The sequence below is a fragment of the Gadus chalcogrammus genome, chromosome 5 (genome assembly GCF_026213295.1).
Source record: "Gadus chalcogrammus isolate NIFS_2021 chromosome 5, NIFS_Gcha_1.0, whole genome shotgun sequence".
NCBI classification, from domain to species: Eukaryota; Metazoa; Chordata; class Actinopteri; order Gadiformes; family Gadidae; genus Gadus; species Gadus chalcogrammus.
The window spans coordinates 22529986-22556894 of NC_079416.1; the positions used below are offsets into that span (position 1 = coordinate 22529986).

Consider the following 26909-nt stretch of genomic DNA (forward strand, 5'->3'; position numbering starts at 1 on the left):
GTCTGGGGCCCCAGTCTGTCTTCAGGTAACGTCTGGGGTCACAGTCTGTCTTCAGGTAACGTCTGGGGCCAGTCCCCGGCTGTCGTCAGGTAACGTCTGAGAAGGCCCTAAAGAAGCCTCCTAGAACCCTCCAGAGCCTAGAACCCTGGAGAGTAGGTGGAACAAGTTAGGGAGTGAGGCTATGTAGACGGCCATGTTGTGTGTCCTGTCTAAGGCGGCCATGTTGTGAGTCCTGTCTAAGGCGGCCATGTTGTGTGTCCTGTCTAAGGCGGCCATGTTGTGTGTCCTGTCTAAGGCGGCCATGTTGTGTGTCCTGTCTAAGGCGCCCATGTTGTGTGTCCTGTCTAAGGCGCCCATGTTGTGTGTCCTGTCTAAGGCGGCCATGTTGTGTGTCCTGTCTTAGCCGAAACGGGCGAAACCGTTACGGTTTCGATCTATCCGGTTTCGGAGTATCTCCGTAAAGACGGAGTCAAGCGAAACCGTGTAGATCTGTAGAAATGCTGTAGCACACGTTCCAGGCCAATAAGGGGCGCTGCTTCTGCTACAGCAATCCAGAAGGAAAATAAATAAGAAGAAGAGGCGAGCATGCGCATAAAGGGTGAGACTCCGCGGGCTTAACAGTCATTGGCTAGAGGGTCGAGGGGTGGGGCGATGACGTCATGGTTTACGGTTTCAGTCGGTTTCAGGAGTCCACACGAATCCAAAACGAAACCGGGTAGATTTGAAACCACCTCCGAGGGTGGTTTCAGAAGTTTGCGGTTTCGGTCAGCGGATTCGCCGGCTTCGTGTGGACGGAAGGCCGAACCGTACAAGATCTTTGCGGTTTCGCCATGAAATCGGCTTTGTGTGGACGGGGCCTAAGGCGGCCATGTTGTGTGTCCTGTCTAAGGCGGCCATGTTGTGTGTCCTGTCTAAGGCGGCCATGTTGTGTGTCCTGTCGAAGGCGGCCATGTTGTGTGTCCTGTCTAAGGCGGCCATGTTGTGTGTCGTCCCCAGGTCTCTGATGTCTTCGTCTCCTCAGCTGAAGGCCAGACTGCAGGCGGCCATTCAGGGGAACCAGGAGAGCCTCAACGCTAAGGCTAGCGCTGCCGCTAACAGGACCAGCAAGACCTCTCCCAGTATTACGCTCAAGACCAACTTCCTGTAAGATCTCTCAGACAAGAAGTGCAGAATGTGTAGGTTGGAGGTTCAGACTCTAGACTGTTCCAGTTATTCGAGTTGTGGCTAACACGACTCTCTGTATTAGCAATAACCTTTACTGTGCGTATGGCGCATAGCTTCAGGTCCTATCACCCTCAGGCCTTGTGGGGACCGCCTCCGGCTCTCTTACTTAATCTGCAGGTTTAAAGGTTAGCTACATGTTCATCTGTTGGCGACATGCAGTCTACATGCATGTCCAAGAAACGACCAAGGACCAAGAAACACTAATAATTTATATATTTAGTTTTAGACATCACAGGGAAATATGATGCTAGGTGTAATGTGTCTGTGGGTTTAATGAGGGTATCTCCTTTACAATCCTTCAGCAGTTAATTTAAAATGTATTTTAACATTTGTCTATGCAGTAACTTGGAATCTAAACCCCCAAAAGTGAAATGTATTTGGTTGTCCTGGTTGAAAGTTATTCTGCAATAATTTCTCACTCAGAATGGGTCCTGGTTTCTTTTGACTTCAGGTTGGCTAGAATGTGAAAAATGTAGCCATGCTAACGTAGCCATGCTAACGTAGCCATGCTACCGTAGCGATGCTTAGGAAGCCAGACTAGGAGTGTCTCACATTAAGTAAGCAAAGTGAGGAGATAGTAAGGGAGAAGGATTATTCAACAGATTTGATAATGAGGTGATTGTACATTATGAATCCACAATCGGTACCGTATATTGAATGTGTGATTGTTGGCAATCATGTAACCATGGTTATGAGGAAGCCACGGTAATGAAGGTAATTTAGACTAGGATCATTGGAGAATGTGCTGTAAAAGCTACTTTACGACAGTAAACAACATTAACCAGGGAAAACATCTGTCTCTCCCAGACAAAGCAGATGTTTATCAGACTAGGTGGATGGAGAGTTAGTCGTCTCGGACCGTTCTAAAGAACTTCTAACCATTCACATCTCTAATCTGATTGGATCTGCTGTCTTGTCCCAAGAGATAGGCAGCCAATCCTCTTATGTCCTTCTGCATACTTGTTTCTCTTCTTGCTGATGACCTCGCTAGCAATGCTATGATATTAGCCTTCCAACTGTCAGCAGTAACTGATAACCTCAAACAAATATCCCTTGAGTGATATTTGAAAGAGTGTTCTGTACCTGATTGTGAGGCAATCATATCAAGACTGTGACAATGTAGCATCAAAGACGCCTTAACGAAGGATCTATAACATGAGTGACTAAAACCATGTTATATTATGTAAAACACCATGTCTGATATGATGGAGACCCATGTTAAATATGTAAAACCCAATGTTTAATATGACAGTCCCGTGTTAAATATGTAAAACACCATGTTTGATATGACTGAGACCAATGATAAATAAGGGATTCTACAGCACTGCCAGTGAAGTAATACAATGAAGTATAACCCCAACACTATTTCGGCAGTCTGCTGTCTGGGCTGTATTATGGACTTATGGAAGGAAGTTGTATTTTTTAAATGTCATTTGATGAATAAAGCCTTGGTTTTGCTCTATGATGTGCCGGGTTCATTTTATTCTGACATCAGCAGATGCATTTTATTGTCAAAGGGGATTTCAGGGTGAGGGAAAAGGGGAATATTCTGTACTGCATGAGGTTTGTAAGGTGGTTTCTCCATTATGAATGTTATTGCATCTAGAATGTACCTTGTTTATTAATATATTTCATCTAGTGCAGCGGCAGCGCCCCCTGTCGTCCGCCGCATGGCGCTGCGGACCCTCGTGATGCAGGAGCCAGCCGAGAAGCTCTCCATTTCACCCCGACTCTGTTACTGCGACGCAGGCTACTTTGACCTTTTAGACACGACAACACGACATGGGAACACCATAACCCCCAACTAAAACCATAGATTTGAAAATAAGTGCCATTTTTTCAACCGGAATTTACTCGTTCGTGTCGTTTCCAGAACGAAAACGGTAAGTGTTTATGTTGCGGTGAGCCGACCTCCCGGTGTTTCTTAGGTGGAGTGGCCGACCGATGTGCTGCGGCCTCCGGGTCTCTTGGAACTCGAGCTCCGTGGTTGTTGTTTTCACGGCTCGGGCCGGAGCTACGAGTCCGTCGGATGGACGCGAGCTCCGCTGTTTAGAACCCAGATAAGGCTCGAGCCCGGCGCTGTGGTTTGATAATGAACCCGTCCGTCTGCTGGGGCAGCTAGCATCAGGGCTAATGGATAACATGGAGCCTGGGCTAGTTGATTACATGGACCCTGGGTTTGTGGGTAACACGGACCCTGGGCCTGTTGATTACATAGACCCTGGGCTTGTTGATTACATAGACCCTGGGCTAGTTGATTAAATGGAGCCAGGGCTAGTTCATTACATGGAGCCTGGGCTAACGGGTAAGATGTACCCTGGGCTAGTTGATAACATGTACCCAGGGCTAGTTGATTACATAGACCCTGGGCAAGTTGCTTACATGTACCCTGGGCTAGTTGATAACATGGCCAAGGGTAGTTGATTACATAGACCCTGGGCTAGTGGGTAATATGGACCCTTGGCTAGTTGATTACATGGAGCCTGGGCTCGTGGGTAACCAGTAGACCCGGGGCTACTGGGTAAGATGGACCCTGGGATAATGAGTATCATAGACCCTGGCATAATGTGTATCATAGACCCTGGCATAATGTGTATCATAGACCCTGGGATAGTGAGTTACATGCTCCCCCCCTGGGATGATGCTCCCTTGGCTACAAGACTTCACAACACCGAGTCACCCCATAACTCTTCAGTCCTTCTTAATCCTGATGTGGATCATATACTCACGGTCACGGCTCTCTGCTTGTCAACACACCGATGCTAACGTTAGCAGCTAACCGTTATTATTGCTATAGATATATCTAAAAATATACAGAAGTAAATGCCAGTGTGGTGGGTTATTCTCTGGGATCATGATTAACAGCCTTGGGCCTGGAAACTGGTCGCCGACTCGCCAGCTACCTGGCTAGTGGATGATTTGGCCCCCCAACCGGCGCCTTCGCTCTAGTAGTTATGAGGGGTCTCAAAACGGGCCTGGGGACACGAATGGTCCGGGGACACGGTTCGAGTCGCTGCTCTTTGTGTACAGTTTGAATATCTACCGATGTGTGTCGACCCGGTTGCTTGGGACGAGGATATTTAGTCCCGGTGGGGGCAAGAGGTCCGGTCCCAGGGGAAGGGGGTTTGAAAGTCCACTGGGGTAATTTGTGATTAATCTGTTGATAAGAGGATCTGTTTATAGCCGAGCGCTCACGGAACGGGACAGACCGGCCGGGCGGCTTCACGTTAACCCTAATCAACTTAGCCGGCTGTCTACACGGTGGACCCCATCAGACCGACACTCTGGATGGTGGCCCGGTCGGCTCCTCTGGTGGGGATTTGCTCCATATAGAACTGAGGGACTATTAGATGCGGAATACTTTCAGTTCTATATAGAGCCACGTTAGAGTTACAGCCTGGTTTTGGAGTAGATGTCAGTGTGTGTGGAAAGGGAGTGGGTTTGTTTGTATACCGTGGATGATGGCAGGTTGTTTTATTGCAAGAACGTGTCCTCCGCCCTACAGTGTTCTCTTCCTAGGCGATAGATGGTCCTCACCTCCACCCTAGAGAGAGAGTGTCCTTACCTCCATTCTAGAGAGGTGTCCTTACATCCACCCTAGGCTGCCTGTCCATACATCCACTCTATATAGAGAGAGAGAGAGAGTGTCCTTGCCTCAAGCCTAGAGAGACTGTCCCTTTCCTCTAACCTAGAGAGACCGTCCTTACCTCCACCCGAGAGACTCTCGTTGCCTCCACCTTAGAGAGAGACTGCTTACCTCCACCCGAGAGAGACTCTCGTTGCCTCCACTTTAGAGAGAGTCTGTCCTTACCTCCACCCGAGAGAGACTCTCGTCGCCTCCACCTTAGAGAGAGACTGTCCTTACCTCCACCCGAGAGAGACTTTCGTCGCCTCCACCTTAGAGAGAGACTGTCCTTACCTCCACCCGAGAGAGACTCTCGTTGCCTCCAGCTTAGAGAGAGACTGGCCTTACCTCCACCCTAGAGAGACTCTTGATGCCTCCACTTTAGAGAGAGACTGTCACAGCATCTTGTCTCGCCCCACCTCAAAGCCATACATCATCGTAGATCTTTACTGAAGTCGGAACGATACAAAATCAAAAAGGTTCAGCATTCAGTGTGTTTGTGAATGCTTTTAAAGCATGCATGCAAACGTGTGTGAGTGTGTGCATGCATGTGGGTGTTTAGACCTGTGGCTGGTATTGAGTTACTCTGTGCCGTTGAGAAAGGGGAATAATATGAACCCACAAGGGGAATAGGCGACACGGCTGGACCTGCTGCGTCGCATTCTTAAAGGAGAAGGCCATTCTGCTGCCGTGTGTTGTACACTGTGTGAACAAAGCCACCAGGGACATGAGCTGAGCTTTCTCCTGCATGAGATGCCAGAGGAACGACCCGGGAGCGATCCCCCAGGGCGTCCAGATGAGGCAGTCTCTTATGGTGCAGTCTGAAACCGATTCTCACTGGACCAAGTTCAACACTCCTCTCCAGTTATTACCTCCATGCTAACATTTGGGTTGGCTTGCTCTAGCCTCTGATATATCAAGGCGTTGGCCTGCTTAGCGCAGTCAGCCTCTCGTTTGAGATGTTAGCCTCAGATACTTAGTTTATCGGATGACTCGTGGTTAAGAAATAGATTTTGCATAACAAAATTATGACATAGCAACCTCTAAAATAAATGTTTTTGAAGTCAGTCAGAAAATAGGTTGAGATGACATGACCACTTGATAATACTTATCTTCAATTATAGAACTACAACATGTTAAGTTCTAACTCAATTTCAATGTGGATGTTTCATATTCTATAGAACTTTATCATAGTGCCGACTGTCCTGCTAGATGTGAGTATGAAGAGAAGCCAGAGTCAACACGGACCCCTGACGTTCTCCTCAGCAGCCTGTGCAACCAGCCTGGTTCCCGCACGCTTCCCTCCAGTGTGCTGTCTGTCCTCCTGACGTCCTTCTGTCCTCTGTTCCTCTTTCTCCATAGCAGGACAGACGGACTACATGTCCCAGCAGCCCCGGAGACTGTGACTTCTTCCTGTCTGTGACTCCTCCCCTTCATCCCGCGGGTTGGATGAGTCCCAAACAGCAGCAGCCTCGTGAGCAGTGATTGGGTGCTGAGCCGGAGCAGGTAGCCAACGGGGAAACAGGTGAGTGGTCAGGTGACCCCCTAGCAGAACCATGTTGTGTTATGTTATGTTGTGTTGTGCTGTATGTGATACCATGTTGTGTTATGTTGTGTTGTGTATGATACCATGTTGTGCTGTATGTGGTATCATGCTGTAAGATGTTATGTTGTGCTGTATGTGATATCATGTTGTGTTGCGTTGGCAGCAGCCATCATGGCTGACGTGGACCCAGACACGCTGCTGGAGTGGCTGCAGATGGGCCAGGGGGATGAGAGGGACATGCAGCTCATCGCTCTGGAGCAGCTCTGCATGCTGCTGCTCATGTCTGACAACGTGGACCGCTGCTTCGAGACGTAAGTTGGATCGCACTCCGTTCAGCCCCGAGACGACAATGCTGTTTTGGAAATGGGGATGGTGTTGTCGTGGCGATGCTGTCGTCTTGGTGAGGATGTTGTCATGGCGATGATGTCGTCTTGGTGAGGATGTTGTCATGACGATGATGTCATCTTGGTGAGGATGTTGTGATGGCGTTGTCATGATGAGGATGATGTCATAACGGAGAGGATGTCGTCATGGTGAGAATGTTGTCACGATAATTTGGTCATGTTGAGGATGTTGTCATGGTGAGGATGTTGTCATGGTGATGATGTGGTCATGGTGATGATGTGGTCATGTTGAGGATGTTGTCATGGTGATGTGGTCGTCATGGCGATGTGGTCATTTTGTCGATGTTGCCACGGTGAATGTCTCGTCATGGGGCTGGTGTCATCATGGCGATGTGGTCGTCATGTCGACGATGCCATGTTGACCGGTTGCCTCCTCCCAGGTGTCCCCCTCGCACGTTCCTGCCGGCGCTGTGTAAGATCTTCCTGGACGAGAGCGCCCCGGACAACGTGCTGGAGGTGACGGCACGCGCCATCACCTACTACCTGGACGTGTCCGCCGAGTGCACCCGCCGCATCGTGGGCGTGGACGGAGCCATCAAGGCCCTCTGCAACCGGCTGGTGGTGGAGCTCAACAACCGCACCAGCAGGGACCTGGCGGAGCAATGTGTCAAGGTACCTCCACCTCCTCCTCCTCCTCCTCCACCACCACCACCACCACCACCACCACCACCACCACCACCACCTCCTCCACCACCACCAGGCCCTCCACCCCAACCTGTCCATGGTTCCTCATGGGAGATCTCCAAACAGAACCAATGTCGCTCTGCTGAAACCCATTTCTTAACAACATGTGCACCCGTCTCACCAATACACATCTACTATAACATGTGGACCCGTCTCACCAATACACATCTACTATAACATGTGGACCCGTCTCACCAATACACATCTACTATAACATGTGGACCTGTCTCACCAATACACATCTACTATAACATGTGGACCCGTCTCACCAATACACATCTACTATAACATGTGGAACTGTGTCTCAATACTCATCTACTATAACATGTGGAACTGTGTCTCAATACACATCTACTATAACATGTGGACCTGTCTCACCAATACACATCTCCCCTTTCTTGTGGACCCGTCTCACCAATACCCGTCCGCCCTAACGCGTGGTGCTTCCCCAGGTGCTGGAGCTGATCTGCACCCGGGAGTCAGGTGCTGTGTTCGAGGCCGGCGGGCTGAACTGCGTCCTGACCTTCATCCGGGACAGCGGCCACCTCGTCCACAAGGACACGCTCCACTCCGCCATGGCCGTGGTGTCGCGCCTCTGCAGCAAGATGGAGCCCCAGGACTCGTCCCTGGAGACGTGCGTGGAGTCGCTGTCCAGCCTCCTCAAGCACCAGGACCACCAGGTACCACGGCCTGGGGGGGCGGCTCAGCCTGGGTGGGGGGGGACCCTTGTAACTCAAGATGTATCACATGGGGTTAGACGTGTCACGTGGGGTTAGATGTTACAGGTTTTAGAGACGTGTCACATGGGGTTAGATGTCGCAGGTTTTAGAGACGTGTCACGTGGGGTTAGATGTTACAGGTTTTAGAGACGTGTTACGTGGGGTTAGATGTTACAGGTTTTAGAGACGTGTCACGTGGGGTTAGATGTTTTAGCCGGGCCCTTGTTGATGACACCTCATAGGGGTTGGATAGCCTGGCTCCGCCCGCCTGCGTGCGAACCGCTCAATTCTAATTTCCCTTCAGCACTGCGTCTGGGTTTGCGGTACATTCGCTGGTTTTCTCCGGCCAAATTATGCCGGTCCAGTCAGCGAACAGAGGGAGTGGCTGAGAACAACGACGTTGAGGTTGTGCGCTAGTTTGAGTTGTAGTCAAACGTTAGAGATTGGTTGTGGCAGATCCAGAGTGGCACCGGGCAGATCCAATCGTTTTAAACTCCAACAGACACCCGCCTTCAAATTAGTTAACGTTTGTCAACGGAGAGAGGCCAGACTCTGTGCAAATGAAATTAAGTACGAGAGTTGGGTAGGACCAGGCTAGGGTTGGATGCGTAGAGGCGTCTTGTTATCACCTGTCCGATCAGCCAATCACAACACTGCACCCCTCCAGGTGTCCGATCAGCCAATCACAACACTGCACCCCTCCAGGTGTCCGATCAGCCAATCACAACACTGCACCCCCCCAGGTGTCCGATCAGCCAATCATAACACTGCACCCCCCCCCCTCCAGGTGTCGGACGGCGCCCTCCGCTGCTTCGCCTCATTGGCCGACCGCTTCACCCGCCGCGGAGTAGACCCCGCCCCCTTGGCCAAGCACGGGCTGACAGAGGAGCTGCTGTCCCGCATGGCCGCTGCGGGGGGCGTGGCCACTGGCCCCGCCTCCTCCTGTAAGCCTGGCCGCACCTCCACGGGCGGAGCCCCCCCCGGCCCGGACGCCAAGCTCAGCAACCAGGTGTCCACCATCGTCAGCCTGCTGTCCACGCTGTGCCGGGGCAGCCCGCTCGTCACCCACGTAAGAGACCCCCGCACTGGGGCTCCGAGCGGGGGAGGGAGGGGGGGGGGAGGGGGTCCAGGTCCTCTATAGGAGGGGGACCAGGTGTATAGGAGGTCCAGGTCTATAGGAGGAGGTCCAGGTCTATAGGAGGAGGTCCAGGTCTATAGGAGGAGGTCCAGGTCTACAGGAGGAGGTCCAGGTCTATAGGAGGTCCAGGTCTATAGGAGGGGGTCCAGGTCTATAGGAGGGGGTCCAGGTCTATAGGAGGTCCAGGTCTATAGGAGGGGGTCCAGGTCTATAGGAGGGGGTCCAGGTCTATAGGAGGTCCAGGTCTATAGGAGGGGGTCCAGGTCTATAGGAGGAGATCCAGGTCTATAGGAGGAGGTCCAGGTCTACAGGAGGAAGTCCAGGTCTATAGGAGGGGGTCCAGGTCTATAGGAGGAGGTCCAGGTCTATAGGAGGGGGTCCAGGTCTATAGGAGGGGGTCCAGGTCTATAGGAGGGGGTCCAGGTCTACAGGAGGAGGTCCAGGCCTATAGGAGGGGGTCCAGGTCTATAGGAGGGGGTCCAGGTCTATAGGAGGAGGTCCAGGTCTATAGGAGGAGGTCCAGGTCTATAGGAGGGGGTCCAGGTCTATAGGAGGGGGTCCAGGTCTATAGGAGGGGGGCCAGGTCTATAGGAGGAGCTCCAGGGTCCTCACCATGCCCTCTCTGTTCCAGGACCTGCTGCGGTCGGCGCTGCCCGACTCCATGCAGGCGGCCCTGGGGGGGGACGAGCGGTGCGTGCTGGACACCATGCGGCTGGTGGACCTGCTGCTGGTGCTGCTGTTCGAGGGCCGCAAGGCGCTGCCCAAGTCCACGGCCGGCTCCACGGGCCGCATCCCCGGGCTGCGGCGCCTGGACAGCTCCGGAGAGCGCTCCCACCGCCAACTCATAGACTGCATCCGCAGCAAGGACACGGACGCGCTGATAGACGCCATCGACACCGGAGGTAGGCTAGGATACAGGGGGTAGGCTAGGATACAGGAGGTAGGCTAGGATACAGGAGGTAGGCTAGGATACAGGAGGTAGGCTAGGATACAGGAGGTAGGCTAGGATACAGGTGGTAGGGTAGGATACAGGAGATAGGCTAGGATACAGGAGGTAGGCTGGGATATAGGAGGTAGGACTGTCTAGATATAGGAGACAGGGCTGTCTATATAGGAGGTAGGCTCAGATATAGGAGGTAGGCTCAGATACAGGAGGGAGGCTCGGATATAGGAGGGAGGCTCAGATACAGGAGGGAGGCTCGGATATAGGAAGGTAGGCTCAGATATAGGAGGAAGGACATTCTAGATATAGGAGGTAGGCTCAGATATAGGAGGGAGGCTCAGATATAGGAGGAAGGACATTCTAGATATAGGAGGTAGGCTCAGATATAGGAAGGTAGGCTCAGATATAGGAGGAAGGACATTCTAGATATAGGAGGTAGGCTCAGATATAGGAGGGAGGCTCAGATATAGGAGGGAGGCTCAGATACAGGAGGGAGGCTCGGATATAGGAGGCAGGCTCAGATATAGGAGGGAGGCTCAGATATAGGAGGTAAGACTGTCAAGATATAGGAGAGAGGCTCAGATATAGGAGGGAGGCTCAGATATAGGAGGGAGGCTCAGATATAGGAGGTTGGACTGTCTAGATATAGAAGGGAGGCTCAGATAGAGGAGGGAGGCTCAGATATAGGAGGTTGGACTCTAGATATAGAAGGGAGGCTCAGATAGAGGAGGTAGTCTACGATATAGGAGATAGGCTCAGATATAGGAGGTAGGACTGTCTAGATATAGGAGGCGGGCTCAGATATAGGAGGCGGGCTCAGATATAGAAGGTAGTCTCAGATATAGGAGGTAGAACTGATAACATTGGTTTGTAGTATGTTATGGTGCAACATTGTTTGCAGTGTTGATTGTGAGTGTCTCTGTTGCAGCGTTTGAGGTGAACTTCATGGACGACGTTGGACAAACTCTGCTGAACTGGGCTTCAGCGTTTGGAACACAAGAGATGGTAACACACTGCACACTTCACGCCGCACACTTCACACCGCACACTTCAGTAGTATCAGTAGACAGTATTATACTATGGGTTTTGGGTGGGTGTATATCATGATGATGATGATGATATGTCTGTCAGGTCGAGTTCCTGTGTGAGCGAGGAGCAGACGTCAACAGGGGTCAAAGGTCCTCCTCACTTCACTATGCTGCTTGCTTCGGACGCCCCCAAGTAGCCAAGGTACTGTCTGTCTGTCTGTCTGTCTGTTGTTCAATGGCTTGTTTCATACTTTGTATACAAGGCTAAGCCACTGTGTATTATGTATCATAGACCCTGCTACGCTACAGGGCTAAGCCACTGTGTATTATGTGTCATAGACCCTGCTACGCTACAGGGCTAAGCCACTGTGTATTATGTATGCTATGTAGAAACTGCTACGCTACAGGGCTAAGCCACTGTGTATTATGTATGCTATGTAGAACATGCTACGCTACAGGGCTAAGCCACTGTGTATTATGTATTACAGACTCTGCTTCGCCACGGTGCTAACCCGGACCTGAGGGATGAAGATGGGAAGACTCCGCTAGACAAGGCCAGAGAGAGAGGACACAGTGAGGTGGTGGCCATCCTGCAGTCCCCCGGTAAGTGGAATAGACAGTATATTATATATCTCTTGTTATACTATATTAATACTATCTATAACCAGAGGCTGGCTGTGGACTAATATTAGTATTAATGAGTATTCCTATAGGGGACTGGATTTGTACTCGTATTGTTAGTATTAATGAGTATTCCTACAGGGGACTGGATTTGTACTAGTATTGTTACTAGTGTATGTGTACTAGTATAGATGTACTAGTATTGTTAGTATTAATGAGTACTCCTACAGGGGACTGGATGTGTACTCGTATTGTTAATATTAATAAGTATTCCGACAGGGGACTGGATTGTTACTAGTATTAGTATTAATGAGTACTCCTACAGGGGCCTGGATGTGTACTAGTATTGGTATTCATGAGTACTCCCACAGGGGACTGGATGTGTACTAGTATTTATTAATGAGTATTCCTATAGTATTGTAGTATTAATGAGTACTCCTACAGGGGACTGGATGTGTACTAGTATATATTAATGAGTATTCCTATAGTACTGTAGTATTAATGAGTACTCCTACAGGGGACTGGATGTGTACTAGTATTGTTAGTATTAATGAGTATTCCTACAGTACTGTAGTATTAATGAGTACTCCCACAGGCGACTGGATGTGTAGTAGTTCTAATGAGTATTCCTACAGTACTGTAGTATTAATGAGTACTCCCACAGGGGACTGGATGTGTACTAGTATTAATGAGTATTCCTACAGTACTGCAGTATCAATGAGTACTCCCACAGGGGACTGGATGTGTACTAGTATTAATGAGTATTCCTAGAATACTGTAGTATTAATGAGTACTCCCACAGGGGACTGGATGTGTACTAGTATTAATGAGTATTCCTCCAGTACTGCAGTATTAATGAGTACTCCTACAGTACTGTAGTATTAATGAGTATTCCTCCAGTACTGTAGTATTAATGAGTACTCCCACAGGGGACTGGCTGTGTACTAGTATTAATGAGTATTCCTACAGTACTGCAGTATTAATGAGTATTCCTCCAGTACTGTAGTATTATTGAGTACTCCCACAGGGGACTGGATGTGTACTAGTATTAATGAGTATTCCTACAGTACTGCAGTATTAATGAGTATTCCTCCAGTACTGTAGTATTAATGAGTACTCCCACAGGTGACTGGATGTGTACTAGTATTAATGAGTATTCCTCCAGTACTGTAGTATTAATGAGTACTCCTACAGGTGACTGGATGTGTACTAGTATTAATGAGTATTCCTCCAGTACTGTAGTATTAATGAGTACTCCTACAGGTGACTGGATGTGTACTAGTATTAATGAGTATTCCTCCAGTACTGTAGTATTAATGAGTACTCCTACAGGTGACTGGATGTGTACTAGTATTAATGAGTATTCCTCCAGTACTGTAGTATTAATGAGTACTCCCACAGGTGACTGGATGTGTACTAGTATTAATGAGTATTCCTCCAGTACTGTAGTATTAATGAGTACTCCTACAGGTGACTGGATGTGTACTAGTATTAATGAGTATTCCTCCAGTACTGTAGTATTAATGAGTACTCCCACAGGGGACTGGATGTGTACTAGTATTAATGAGTATTCCTCCAGTACTGTAGTATTAATGAGTACTCCTACAGGTGACTGGATGTGTACTAGTATTAATGAGTATTCCTCCAGTACTGTAGTATTAATGAGTACTCCTACAGGTGACTGGATGTGTACTAGTATTAATGAGTATTCCTACAGTACTGCAGTATTAATGAGTACTCCTACAGGTGACTGGATGTGTACTAGTATTAATGAGTATTCCTCCAGTACTGTAGTATTAATGAGTACTCCTACAGGTGACTGGATGTGTACTAGTATTAATGAGTATTCCTCCAGTACTGTAGTATTAATGAGTACTCCCACAGGGGACTGGATGTGTACTAGTATTAATGAGTATTCCTACAGTACTGCCGTATTAATGAGTACTCCCACAGGTGACTGGATGTGTACTAGTATTAATGAGTATTCCTACAGTACTGCAGTATTAATGAGTACTCCCACAGGTGACTGGATGTGTACTAGTATTAATGAGTATTCCTACAGTACTGCAGTATTAATGAGTATTCCTCCAGTACTGTAGTATTAATGAGTACTCCCACAGGTGACTGGATGTGTCCGGTGAACAAGAGCGAGGAGAAGAAGAAGCGGGAGCAGAACAACAAGGAGGAGGAGGAGAGCGTGGAGCCCAGGGGGGACCCCGAGATGGCTCCTCTCTACCTCAAGAGGCTGCTGCCCGTGTTCGCCACCACCTTCCAGCAGACCATGCTGCCCTCCATACGGTGCGTGTGTGTGTGTGTGTGTGTGTGTGTGTGTGTGTGTGTGTGTTGCTTTACTTGTGTGTGTGTGTGTGTGTGTGTGTGTGTGTGTGTGTGTGTGTGTGTGTGTGTGTTGCTTTATTTGTATGTGTGTGTGCGTTGCTTTACTTGTATGCGTGTGTGTGTAGGTTGCTTTACTTGTGTGTGTGTGTGTGGCTTTACCTGTGTGTGTGTGTTGCTTTATTTGTATGCGTGTTTGTGTTGCTGTGTGTGTGTGTGTGTATGTGTGTGTTGCTTTAACTGTGTTTGTGTGTGTGTTTTATTTGTATGCATGTGTATGTTTGTGTTGCTGTGTGTGTCTATGTGTGTGTTGCTTTACTTGTGTGTATGTTGATTTACCTGTGTTTGTGTGTGTGTGTGTTGCTTTATTTGTATGCAGGTGTGTTTGTGTTGCTGTGTGTATGTGTGTGTGTGTGTTGCTTTACTTGTATGCGTGTGTGTGTGTGTGTGTGTGTGTGTGTGTGTGTGTGTGTGTGTGTGTGTGTGTGTGCGTGTGTTGCTGTACTGGTATATATGGATTGATGTGTGTGGCTGTATATGGAACAGTCTGCTATGTTGATAGTGTGTGTGTACTGTATTTGTGTATAATACTGTGTGTATGTTGATAGTGTGTGTGTACTGTATGTGTGTATAATACTGTGTGTATGTTGATAGTGTGCGTGTACTGTATGTGTGTATAATACTGTGTGCATGTTGATAGTGTGTGTGTGCTGTATGTGTGTATAATACTGTGTGTATGTTGATAGTGTGTGTGTACTGTATGTGTGTATAATACTATGTGTATGTTGATAGTGTGTGTGTACTGTATGTGTGTATAATACTGTGTGTATGTTGATAGTGTGTGTGTACTGTATGTGTGTATAATACTGTGTGTATGTTGATAGTGTGTGTGTGCTTTATGTGTGTATAATACTTTGAGTACGTTGATAGTGTGTGTGTGTGTGTGTACTGTATGTGTGTATAATACTGTGTGTATGTTGATAGTGTGTGTGTACTGTATGTGTGTATAATACTGTGTGTATGTTGATAGTGTGTGTATGCTGCATGTGTGTATAATACTGTGTGTATGTTGATAGTGTGTGTGTATGTTGATAGTGTGTGTGTATAATACTGTGTGTATGTTGATAGTGTGTGTGTACTGTATGTGTGTATAATACTGTGTGTATGTTGATAGTGTGTGTGTACTGTATGTGTGTATAATACTGTGTGTATGTTGATAGTGTGTGTGTGCTGCATGTGTGTCTAATACTGTGTGTATGTTGATAGTGTGTGTGTACTGTATGTGTGTATAATACTGTGTGTACGTTGATAGTGTGTGTGTATAATACTGTGTGTATGTTGATAGTGTGTGTGTATGTTGATAGTGTGTGTGTATAATACTGTGTGTATGTTGATAGTGTGTGTGTACTGTATGTGTGTATAATACTGTGTGTATGTTGATAGTGTGTGTGTGTGCTGTATGTGTGTATAATACTGTGTGTATGTTGATAGTGTGTGTGTACTGTATGTGTGTATAATACTGTGTGTATGTTGATAGTGTGTGTGTATAATACTGTGTGTATGTTGATAGTGTGTGTGTACTGTATGTGTGTATAATACTGTGTGTATGTTGATAGTGTGTGTGTATAATACTGTGTGTACGTTGATAGTGTGTGTGTATAATACTGTGTGTATGTTGATAGTGTGTGTGTACTGTATGTGTGTATAATACTGTGTGTATGTTGATAGTGTGTGTGTACTGTATGTGTGTATAATACTGTGTATGTTGATAGTGTGTGTGTGTGTGCTGTATGTGTGTATAATACTGTGTGTATGTTGATAGTGTGTGTGTACTGTATGTGTGTATAATACTGTGTGTACGTTGATAGTGTGTGTGTATAATACTGTGTGTATGTTGATAGTGTGTGTGTGCTGCATGTGTGTATAATACTGTGTGTATGTTGATAGTGTGTGTGTGCTGTATGTGTGTATAATACTGTGTGTATGTTGATAGTGTGTGTGTGTGTGCTGCATGTGTGTATAATACTGTGTGTTTGTTGATAGTGTGTGTGTATAATACTGTGTGTATGTTGATAGTGTGTGTGTGCTGTATGTGTGTATAATACTGTATGTTGATAGTGTGTGTGTACAGTATGTGTGTATAATACTGTATGTTGATAGTGTGTGTGTTCTGTATGTGTGTATAATACTGTGTGTATGTTGATAGTGTGTATGTACTGTACAGTATGTGTGTATAATACTGTGAGTACGTTGATAGTGTGTGTGTGTACTGTATGTGTGTATAATACTGTGTGTATGTTGATAGTGTGTGTGTACTGTATGTGTGTATAATACTGTGTGTATGTTGATAGTGTGTGTGTACTGTATGTGTGTATAATACTGTGTGTATGTTGATAGTGTGTATGTACTGTACAGTATGTGTGTATAATACTGTGTATGTTGATAGTGTGTGTGTGTATGTTGATAGTGTGTGTGTATAATACTGTGTGTACGATGTGCGGTCGCAGGAAGGCGAGTCTGGCCCTGATCAGGAAGATGGTTCACTACAGCAGTGAGCTGCTCCTGAAGGAGGATGGCGTCCACACGCTGTACATCCACAACCTGCCCACCGTGTTAGTGGAGATCACTGCTACTGTTCTGGACCAGGAGGTACACACTGCTGCACACTGTACTACACACTGCTACACACTGCACTACACACTGCACTACATTTACCAAACACCATATGCTACACATTATAGGATAATGTTAGCAAACTATACCATAAACCTATACTTTATAATCCTGGACTATGATGATACTATGCTAACCTTATACTATGCTCACATAGTACTATACTCCTGTTCTTCATACTACTATGATGATACTCCTAACCCAATACGTTACTAATATAACACTACACCTGTACTTGATACTACTATAATGATACTACCTTAATGTAATACTATACACCTCTACTTGATACTACTATGATGATACTATAATAAGTTACTAATATAATACTACACACACCTGTACTTAATACTACTATGATGATACTATCGTAACATTATGCGTTACTAATATAATACTACACCTCTACTTGATACTACTATGATGATACTATCCTAATGTAATACTATACACCTCTACTTGATACTACTATGATGCTGATACTAATACGTTACAAATATAATACGACACCCGTTGTTGATACTACTATGATGATACTATAATACTACACCTGTTGTTGATACTACTATGATGATACTATAATACTACACCTGTTGTTGATACTACTATGATGATACTATAATACTACACCTGTTGTTGATACTACTATGATGATACTATAATACTACACCTGTTGTTGATACTACTATGCTGATGCCCCCCCCCCCCCCCCCCCCCTACAGGAGGATGACGACGGTCACCTGCTGGCGCTCCAGATCATCCGGGACCTGGTGGATAAGGGGGGCGACGTGTTCCTGGACCAGCTGGCCCGTCTGGGGGTCATCAACAAGGTGTCCACGCTGGCCGGGCCGTCCTCGGACGACGAGACGGAGGACGAGGCCAAACCCGAGAAGGTACAAAAAGGGGTCAGCGAGCCGTGTACACGGAGTAGACACGGAGTAGACACGGAGTAGACATGACGTATACACGGAGTATACACGGAGTATACACGGAGGACAGGAGGAGGAGCTAGTGGTGGGACAGGAGGAGGAGCTAGTGGAGGGACAGGAGGAGGAGCTAGTGGAGGAGCAGGAGGAGGAGCTAGTGGAGGAGCAGGAGGAGGAGCTAGTGGTGGAGCAGGAGGAGGAGCTAGTGGAGGAGCAGGAGGAGGAGCTAGTGGTGGAGCAGGAGGAGGAGCTAGTGGAGGAGCAGGAGGAGGAGCTAGTGGTGGAGCAGGAGGAGGAGCTAGTGGTGGAGCAGGGGGAGGAGCTAGTGGTGGAGCAGGAGGAGGAGCTAGTGGAGGAGCTAGTGGAGGAGCAGGAGGAGGAGCTAGTGGTGGAGCAGGAGGAGGAGCTAGTGGTGGAGCTAGTGGAGGAGCAGGAGTAGGAGCTAGTAGAGGATCAGGAGGAGGAGCTAGTGGAGGATCAGGAGGAGGAGGAGGAGCTAGTGGTGGAGCAGGAGGAGGAGGAGGAGCTAGTGGTGGAGCAGGAGGAGGAGCTTGTGGTGAAGCAGGAGGAGGAGCTAGTGGTGGAGCAGGAGGAGGAGCTAGTGGTGGAGGAGGAGGAGCTAGTGGTGGAGCAGGAGAAGGAGGAGCCTTGTAATGACATCAGGCTCATGTCTCCCCCACCAGGAGGAGGAGGTGCAGGAGGAGGCCAGGGAGATCGTCCAGGGGAAGCCGTACCACTGGAGGGACTGGTCCATCATCCGGGGGCGGGACTGCCTCTACATCTGGTCGGACGCCGCGGCGCTGGAGCTGTCCAACGGGTCCAACGGCTGGTTCCGCTTCATCCTGGACGGCAAGCTGGCCACCATGTACTCCAGTGGCAGCCCTGAGGGCGGCTCGGACAGCTCTGGTACGGACACACACACGGATATGAAACTGTCTCTCTTTGTCTCTCACTGTATCTGTGGGTCTGACTGTCTCTCTGTGTCACTGCATCTCTCTGTGTCTCACTGTATTGGTGGGTCTGACTATCTGTGGGTCCAACTGTCTCTGTGTGTCTGACTGTCTCTCTGTGTCTGCCTGTCTCGCTGTCTCTCTGTGGGTCTGACTGTCTCTCTGTGTCTGACTGTCTCTCTGTGTCTGACTGTCTCTCTGTGGGTCTGACTGTCTCTCTGTCTCTCTGTGTGTCTGACTGTCTCTCTGTGTCTGCCTGTCCCTCTGTCTCTCTCTGTGTCTGACTGTCTCTCTGTGTCTGCCTGTCCCTCTGTCTCTCTCTGTGTCTGACTGTCTCTCTGTGTGTCTGCCGGTCTCTCTGTCTCTCTGCAGAGTCCCGCAGTGAGTTCCTGGAGAAGCTGCAGAGGGCCCGCAGCCAGGTGAAGCCCTCCACCTCCAGCCAGCCCATCCTGTCCTGCGTGGCCCCCAGCAAGCTGACGGTGGGCAACTGGTCCCTGACGTGTCTGAAGGACGGCGAGATGGCCATCCACAACTCAGACGGCCAGCAGGCCACCATCCTCAGGGAGGACCTGCCCGGCTTCATCTTCGAGTCCAACCGAGGCACCAAGCACTCCTTCACCGCCGAGACCTCCCTGGGTGAGACGGCTGCTGCTACTGGCTGCTTCTACTGGCTGGCTGCTTCTACTGGCAATCTGGTTCTACTGGCTGGCTGGTTCTAGTGTGTGTGTGTGTGTGTGTGTGTGTGTGTGTGTGTGTGTGTGTGTGTGTGTGTGTGTGTGTGTGTGTGTGTGTGTGTGTGTGTGTGTGTGTGTGTGTGTGTGTGTGTGTGTGTGTGTGTGTGTGTTTAACTGTGTGCGTGTGGGTGACTGTGTGTATAACTTTTTGTTTGTGTGTATGTGCATAAATCTGCGTGTTTGTGTGTGTTTATATCTTTGTATATAACTGTCTGTGTATGTGTATAACTGTGTTTGTGTGTATGTCTGTGTGCATGTGTATAACTGTGTGTGTGTGTGTGTGTATACATTTGTGTGTGTGTGTGTGTGTGTAATGTATGTATGTGTGTCTAACTGTGTGCCCCTGTGTGCGTCAGGCTCAGAGTTCGTGACGGGCTGGAGCGGGAAGCGCGGCAGGAAGCTGCGCTCCAAGCTGGAGAAGACCAAGCAGAAGGTGCGCTGCGCGGCCCGCGAGCTGTACGACGACCACTTCAAGGCGGTGGAGAGCATGCCGCGCGGCGTGGTGGTCACGCTCAGGAACATCGCCACCCAGCTGGAGTCGGCCTGGGAGCTGCACACACACACACAGGTGGGCACGCACACACACACACAGGTGGGCGCACACATACACACATACACACACACACACACACACACACACACACACACACACACACACACACACACACACACACACACACACACACACACACACACACACACAGGTGGGCGCGCGCGCACGCACGCACGCACGCACGCACGCACACACTGGTGGGCACACACACACACACACACACACACACTGGTGGGCACACAGACACACATGTCTGTGTGCCCTACAAGCGTCTGGCAGCACGCCAATTCTCGGTGACAGCGTCTTATAAAGTTCTATATATAATAGTATGATATAATTTTATATATCCTAATATCACAGCCAAAAGCTCTGTGCGCCTCCGGATGGCCGTAGCGCGGGGAGCTCTCGTAGGGATTGGGCTTTGTGGGGTTTGTTTACCGGCGTTGCTATGGTTACCGGTCTTACAAGGAAGCGCGCCAATTCTCCTCCGCACAGTACAGAACTGGCCTATTTTACACATTTTTATTTTCTTAATTATAATCATATTATTAATATTTACAGATTTTTTTCTTTTATTACTGAATAAAAAATAAATAATAATAACTCGGTGTTGCCGGTGTGCAACACAGAGTAATCGGTGTTGGCCTCAACATCGGTAATACCGTATACTGCGGCAACCCTAGTTGTAACGCTTTGTACATGCTGTGTTACGTGTTGTGTTGTAACGCGTGTTGCATGTTGTGTTGTAACGCTCTGTACATGCTGTGTTACGTGTTGTGTTGTAACGCATGTTACACGTTGTGTTGTAACGCTCTGTACACGCTGTGATACGTGTTGTGTTGTAACGCTCTGTACACGCTATGTTACGTGTTGTGTTGTAACGCTCTGTACACGCTGTGATACGTGTTGTGTTGTAACGCTCTGTACACGCTATGTTACGTGTTGTGTTGTAACGCGTGTTACCTGCTGTGTTGTGTTGTAACACGTGTTGCACGTTGTGTTGTAACGCTCTGTACACGCTGTGTTACGTGTTGTGTTGTAACGCTCTGTACACGCTGTGATACGTGTTGTGTTGTAACGCTCTGTACACGCTATGTTACGTGTTGTGTTGTAACGCTCTGTACACGCTGTGTTACGTGTTGTGTTGTAACGCGTGTTGCACGTTGTGTTGTAAAGCTCTGTACACGCTGTGTTACGTGTTGTGTTGTAACGCGTGTTACCTGCTGCGTTACCTGCTGTGATACGTGTTGTGTTGTAACGCTCTGTACACGCTGTGATACGTGTTGTGTTGTAACGCTCTGTACACGCTGTGATACGTGTTGTGTTGTAACGCTCTGTACACGCTGTGTTACGTGTTGTGTTGTAACGCTCTGTACACGCTGTGTTACGTGTTGTGTTGTAACGCGTGTTACCTGCTGTGTTACGTGTTGTGTTGTAACGCCTGTTACGTGTTGTGTTGTAACGCGTGTTACCTGCTGTGCTCCAGTGCGTGGAGGGCGAGAACCCGTGGAGGGACCTGATGAAGACGGCCCTAGAGAACCTGATCGTGGTGCTGAAGGACGAGAACACCATCTCCCCCTACGAGATGTGTAGCAGTGGACTGGTCCAGGCCCTCTTCACCGTGCTCAACAACGTAGGGGACCCTTTAACGCTGTCACACTGCTTTATAGTCCAGTATCTACCCTTTAGATCTGTCACACTGCTTTATAGTCCAGTATCTACCCTTTAGATCTGTCACACTGCTTTATAGTCCAGTATCTACCCTTTAGATCTGTCACACTGCTTTATAGTCCAGTATCTACCCTTTAGATCTGTCACACTGCGTTATAGTCCAGTATCTACCCTTTAGATCTGTCACACTGCTTTATAGTCCAGTATCTACCCTTTAGATCTGTCATACTGCGTTATAGTCCAGTATCTACCCTTTAGATCTGTCACACTGCTTTATAGTCCAGTATCTACCCTTTAGATCTGTCACACTGCTTTATAGTCCAGTATCTACCCTTTAACGCTGTCACACTGCTTTATAGTCCAGTATCTACCCTTTAGATCTGTCACACTGCTTTATAGTCCAGTATCTACCCTTTAGATCTGTCACACTGCTCTATAGTCCAGTATCGACCCTTTAACGCTGTCACACTGCTTTATAGTCCAGTATCTACCCTTTAACACTGTCACACTGCTTTATAGTCCAGTATCGACCCTTTAACGCTGTCACACTGCTTTATAGTCCAGTATCTACCCTTTAGATCTGTCACACTGCTTTATAGTCCAGTATCTACCCTTTAGATCTGTCACACTGCTTTATAGTCCAGTATCTACCCTTTAACGCTGTCACACTGCTTTATAGTCCAGTATCTACCCTTTAGATCTGTCACACTGCTTTATAGTCCAGTATCTACCCTTTAACGCTGTCACACTGCTTTATAGTCCAGTATCTACCCTTTAGATCTGTCACACTGCTTTATAGTCCAGTATCTACCCTTTAGATCTGTCACACTGCTTTATAGTCCAGTATCTACCCTTTAGATCTGTCACACTGCTTTATAGTCCAGTATCTACCCTTTAGATCTGTCACACTGCTTTATAGTCCAGTATCTACCCTTTAGATCTGTCACACTGCTTTATAGTCCAGTATCTACCCTTTAGATCTGTCACACTGCTTTATAGTCCAGTATCTACCCTTTAACGCTGTCACACTGCTTTATAGTCCAGTATCTACCCTTTAGATCTGTCACACTGCTTTATAGTCCAGTATCTACCCTTTAGATCTGTCACACTGCTTTATAGTCCAGTATCTACCCTTTAGATCTGTCACACTGCTTTATAGTCCAGTATCTACCCTTTAGATCTGTCACACTGCTTTATAGTCCAGTATCTACCCTTTAGATCTGTCACACTGCTTTATAGTCCAGTATCTACCCTCTAAATCTGTCTTACTGCTTTATAGTCCAGTATCTACCCTTTAGATCGGTCACACTGCTTTATAGTCCAGTATCTACCCTTTAGATCTGTCACACTGCTTTATAGTCCAGTATCTACCCTTTAGATCTGTCACACTGCTTTATAGTCCAGTATCTACCCTTTAAATCTGTCACACTGCTTTATAGTCCAGTATCTACCCTTTAGATCTGTCACACTGCTTTATAGTCCAGTATCTACCCTTTAGATCTGTCACACTGCTTTATAGTCCAGTATCTGCCCTTTAGATCTGTCACACTGCTTTATAGTCCAGAGATCTACCCTACAACGCTGTCACACTGCTTTATAGTCCAGTATCTAACCTTTAAATCTGTCACATTGCTTTATAGTCCAGTATCTACCATTTCATTTAGTGTATTGTGTGCGTGTGTTCGGTGTGTGTGTGTGTGTGTGTGTGGACTCTGTTTGTGTGTGTATTGACTATGTGTGTGTGTGTGTTCTCCAGAGCGCTGACGGGGATGCCAAACAGGACTGCAAGCCTCTGATGGAGAGGATCATCGTGTTCAAGGCGGCCTTCTGCGAGAACGAAGACAACGAGAGGTACGGTCCCACCCCCGCCCCCGCCCCGTCCTGAGAGGGGTGCCTACTGCAGGCTGTGAAGACCTCTGCTCCGGCCCCCTGCTGACTGTGTGTGTGTGTGTGTGTGTGTGTGTGTGTGTGTGTGTGTGCGTGTAGTCGTCCCGCTGTAGCTCTGGTGCGTAAGCTGATTGCCGTGTTGGAGTCCATCGAGAGGCTCCCTCTGCACCTCTACGACACCCCGGGCTCCACCTACAACCTGCAGGTACACACGCTCTACAGGAGGACCCGGTCTGGGGGTCACGGGGTGCGAACCAGTAATGAGCCAGTGACCATGTGGGGTGATCATGTGATCTTGTGATGACGTGATCTTGTGATCATGTGGTGTGATCATGTGATCATGTGATGTGATGCTGTGGTGTGGTGATGTGATCATGTGACCATGTGATGTGATCATGTGATGATGTGACGTGATGCTGTGGTGTCAGATCCTGACGCGGCGGCTGCGGTTCCGGTTGGAGCGCGGCCCCGGGGAGACGGCGCTGATCGACCGCACCGGACGCATGCTGAAGATGGAGCCGCTCGCCACCGTGGAGTCCCTGGAGCAGTACCTGCTGAAGATGGTACACACACACACACACACACACACACACACACACACACACACACACACACACACACACACACACACACACACACACACACACACACACACACACACACACACACACACACACACACACACACTGGAGCAGTACCTGCTGAAGATGGTACACACACACACACACACACACACAATGGAGCAGTACCTGCTGAAGATGGGACACACACACACACACACACACACACACACTGGAGCAGTACCTGCTGAAGATGGGACGCACACACACACACTGCCCCTGACTCCTTCCTGACCCCCTCGTGACCTCTGACCCTGACCCCCTGCTGACCCCTCTTGACCTCTGACCCCTGACCTCTCCTCCCCCCCCCAGGTGGCCAAGCAGTGGTACGACTTTGAGCGCTCGTCCTTCGTGCTGGTGAGGAAGCTGCGGGAGGGCCAGAGCTTCACCTTCAGACACCAGCACGACTTCGACGAGAACGGCATCGTCTACTGGGTCGGCACCAACGCCAAGTAAGAACCACTGGGATTAGACCAGCACCACTGGGATTAGACCACTGGGATTAGACCAGCACCACTGGGATTAGACCAGCACCACTGGGATTAGACCAGCACCACTGGGATTAGACCAGCACCACTGGGATTAGACCACTGGGATTAGACCAGCACCACTGGGATTAGACCAGCACCACTGGGATTAGACCAGCACCACTGGGATTAGACCACTGGGATTAGACCAGCACCACTGGGATTAGACCGCACCACTGGGATTAGACCGCACCACTGGGATTAGACCAGCACCACTGGGATTAGACCAGCACCACTGGGATTAGACCACTGGGATTAGACCAGCACCACTGGGATTAGACCAGCACCACTGGGATTAGACCAGCACCACTGGTGGTTTGGTTTGGTGGTGCTGGCTACTATGTGGTTTATTCCTGTGTTGTGATTGGACCTCGGAGGTCATGTGGTCCGGGGGGTTGGTTTGATTCTCGTCCCTGCTCCGCCAGGACGGCCTATGAGTGGGTGAACCCCGCGGCCTACGGGCTGGTGGTGGTGACCTCGTCAGAGGGGCGGAACCTCCCCTACGGCCGGCTGGAGGACATCCTGAGCCGGGATAGCTCCGCCCTCAACTGCCACACCAACGACGACAAGAACGCCTGGTTCGCCGTCGACCTGGGGCTCTGGGTCCTCCCCTCCGCGTACACCCTGAGACACGCCAGGTAGGAAACCTAACGCACCCTAAACACACTGAGACACGCCAGGTAGGAAACCTAACGCACCCTCAACACACTGAGACACGCCAGGTAGGAAACCTAACGCACCTAAACACCCTGAGACTCGCCAGGTAGGAAACCTAACGCACCCTTAACAATCTGAAACCTAACGCACTCTGAACACACTGAGACACAAACCTAAACTCTGAATGTCACTCTGACTCTGTCTCTCTCTCCATCTCTCTCTCTCTCTCTGACTCTCTGTCTCTCTCTCTCTCTCTCTCTGTCTCTCTCTCCATCTATCTCTCTCTCTCTGACTCTCTGTCTCTCTCTCTTTCTGTCTCTCTCTCTTTCTGTCTCACTCTCTCTCTGTCACTCTCTCTCTCTCTCTCTCTCTCTCTCTGTCTCTGTCTCTGTCTCTCTCCCCCCCTCCCTCTCTCCCGTCTCTCTCCAGGGGCTATGGCCGCTCCGCGTTGAGGAACTGGGTGTTCCAGGTGTCTAAGGACGGCCAGAGCTGGACCACGCTGTACACCCACGTGGACGACTGCAGCCTCAACGAGCCGGGCTCCACGGCCAGCTGGCCCCTGGAGTCCAGCCGGGACGAGCGGCAGGGCTGGAGGCACGTCCGCATCCGGCAGATGGGGAAGAACGCCAGCGGGCAGACCCACTACCTCTCCCTGTCCGGGCTCGAGGTCTACGGCACTGTGACCGCTGTCTGTGAGGACCAGCTAGGTAACGCACGCCTGTCTGTCTGTCTGTCTGTGAGGACCAGCTAGGTAACGCACGCCTGTCTGTCTGACTGTCTGACTGTCTGACTGTCTGACTGTCTGACTGTCTGTCTGTCTGTCTGTCTGTCTGTGAGGACCAACTAGGTAAACAGCCTGGCTCTTTGTCTGATACCCTATATCTGTTGATCTCCCTCACTCCTCCTCCTCCTCCTCCTCCTCCTCCTCCTCCTCCTCCTCCCTCTCCTCCTCTTCCTCTTCCTCTTCCTCCTCCCTCTCCTCCTCCCTCTCCTCCTCCTCCTCCTCTTCCTCCTCCTCCTCCTCCCTCTCCTCCTCCTCCTCCTCCTCCTCCTCCCTCTCCTCCTCCTCCTCCTCCTCTTCCTCCTCCTCTTCCTCTTCCTCTTCCTCCTCCTCCTCCCTCTCCTCCTCTTCCTCCCTCTCCTCCTCCTCCTCCTCCCTCTCCTCCTCCCTCTCCTCTTCCTCCTCTTCCTCCCTCTCCTCTTCCTCCTCCTCCTCCTCCCTCTCCTCCTCCTTTCCTCCTCCTCTTCCTCCTCCTCCTCCTCCCTCTCCTCCTCCCTCTCCTCTTCCTCCTCTTCCTCCCTCTCCTCTTCCTCCTCCTCCTCCTCCCTCTCCTCCTCCTTTCCTCCTCCTCTTCCTCCTCCTCCTCCTCCCTATCCTCCTCATCCTCCTCTTCCTCTTCCTCTTCCTCCTCCTCCTCCTCCTCCCTCTCCTCCTCTTCCTCCTC

General features: G+C 49.2%; 2 protein-coding genes across 6 annotated transcripts in view; both read left to right on the forward strand.

Moving 5' to 3' along the window:
- Positions 1–1147, forward strand: part of heatr5a (HEAT repeat containing 5a) — a 26929-nt gene extending 25782 nt beyond the window's left edge. The window contains exon 43 of the mRNA XM_056589797.1: positions 997–1147. Coding sequence (XP_056445772.1) covers positions 997–1147 — 151 coding nt within the window. The remainder of the gene's footprint in view (positions 1–996) is intronic.
- A 1732-nt stretch (positions 1148–2879) lies between these two features.
- The window catches only part of hectd1 (HECT domain containing 1), a 40487-nt gene continuing 16457 nt past the window's right edge, over positions 2880–26909 (forward strand). For 2 of the 5 annotated variants that reach the window (XM_056590702.1, XM_056590705.1), the window contains exons 1-23: positions 2882–3107; positions 6212–6374; positions 6559–6706; positions 7180–7411; positions 7936–8163; positions 8990–9271; positions 9972–10242; positions 11212–11288; positions 11415–11513; positions 11800–11914; positions 14053–14230; positions 16774–16915; positions 17662–17832; positions 18549–18771; positions 19188–19451; positions 19906–20117; positions 21589–21735; positions 23530–23624; positions 23760–23865; positions 24089–24223; positions 24593–24732; positions 25233–25445; positions 25894–26171. In XM_056590702.1, the coding sequence (XP_056446677.1) occupies positions 6567–6706; positions 7180–7411; positions 7936–8163; positions 8990–9271; positions 9972–10242; positions 11212–11288; positions 11415–11513; positions 11800–11914; positions 14053–14230; positions 16774–16915; positions 17662–17832; positions 18549–18771; positions 19188–19451; positions 19906–20117; positions 21589–21735; positions 23530–23624; positions 23760–23865; positions 24089–24223; positions 24593–24732; positions 25233–25445; positions 25894–26171 (3748 nt within the window). In that variant the 5' untranslated portion in view covers positions 2882–3107; positions 6212–6374; positions 6559–6566. Of the gene's footprint in view, positions 3108–6211; positions 6375–6558; positions 6707–7179; positions 7412–7935; positions 8164–8989; positions 9272–9971; positions 10243–11211; positions 11289–11414; positions 11514–11799; positions 11915–14052; positions 14231–16773; positions 16916–17661; positions 17833–18548; positions 18772–19187; positions 19452–19905; positions 20118–21588; positions 21736–23529; positions 23625–23759; positions 23866–24088; positions 24224–24592; positions 24733–25232; positions 25446–25893; positions 26172–26909 lie in introns of all 5 variants that reach the window. The other 3 variants (XM_056590704.1, XM_056590703.1, XM_056590706.1) reach the window with 3 other exon arrangements.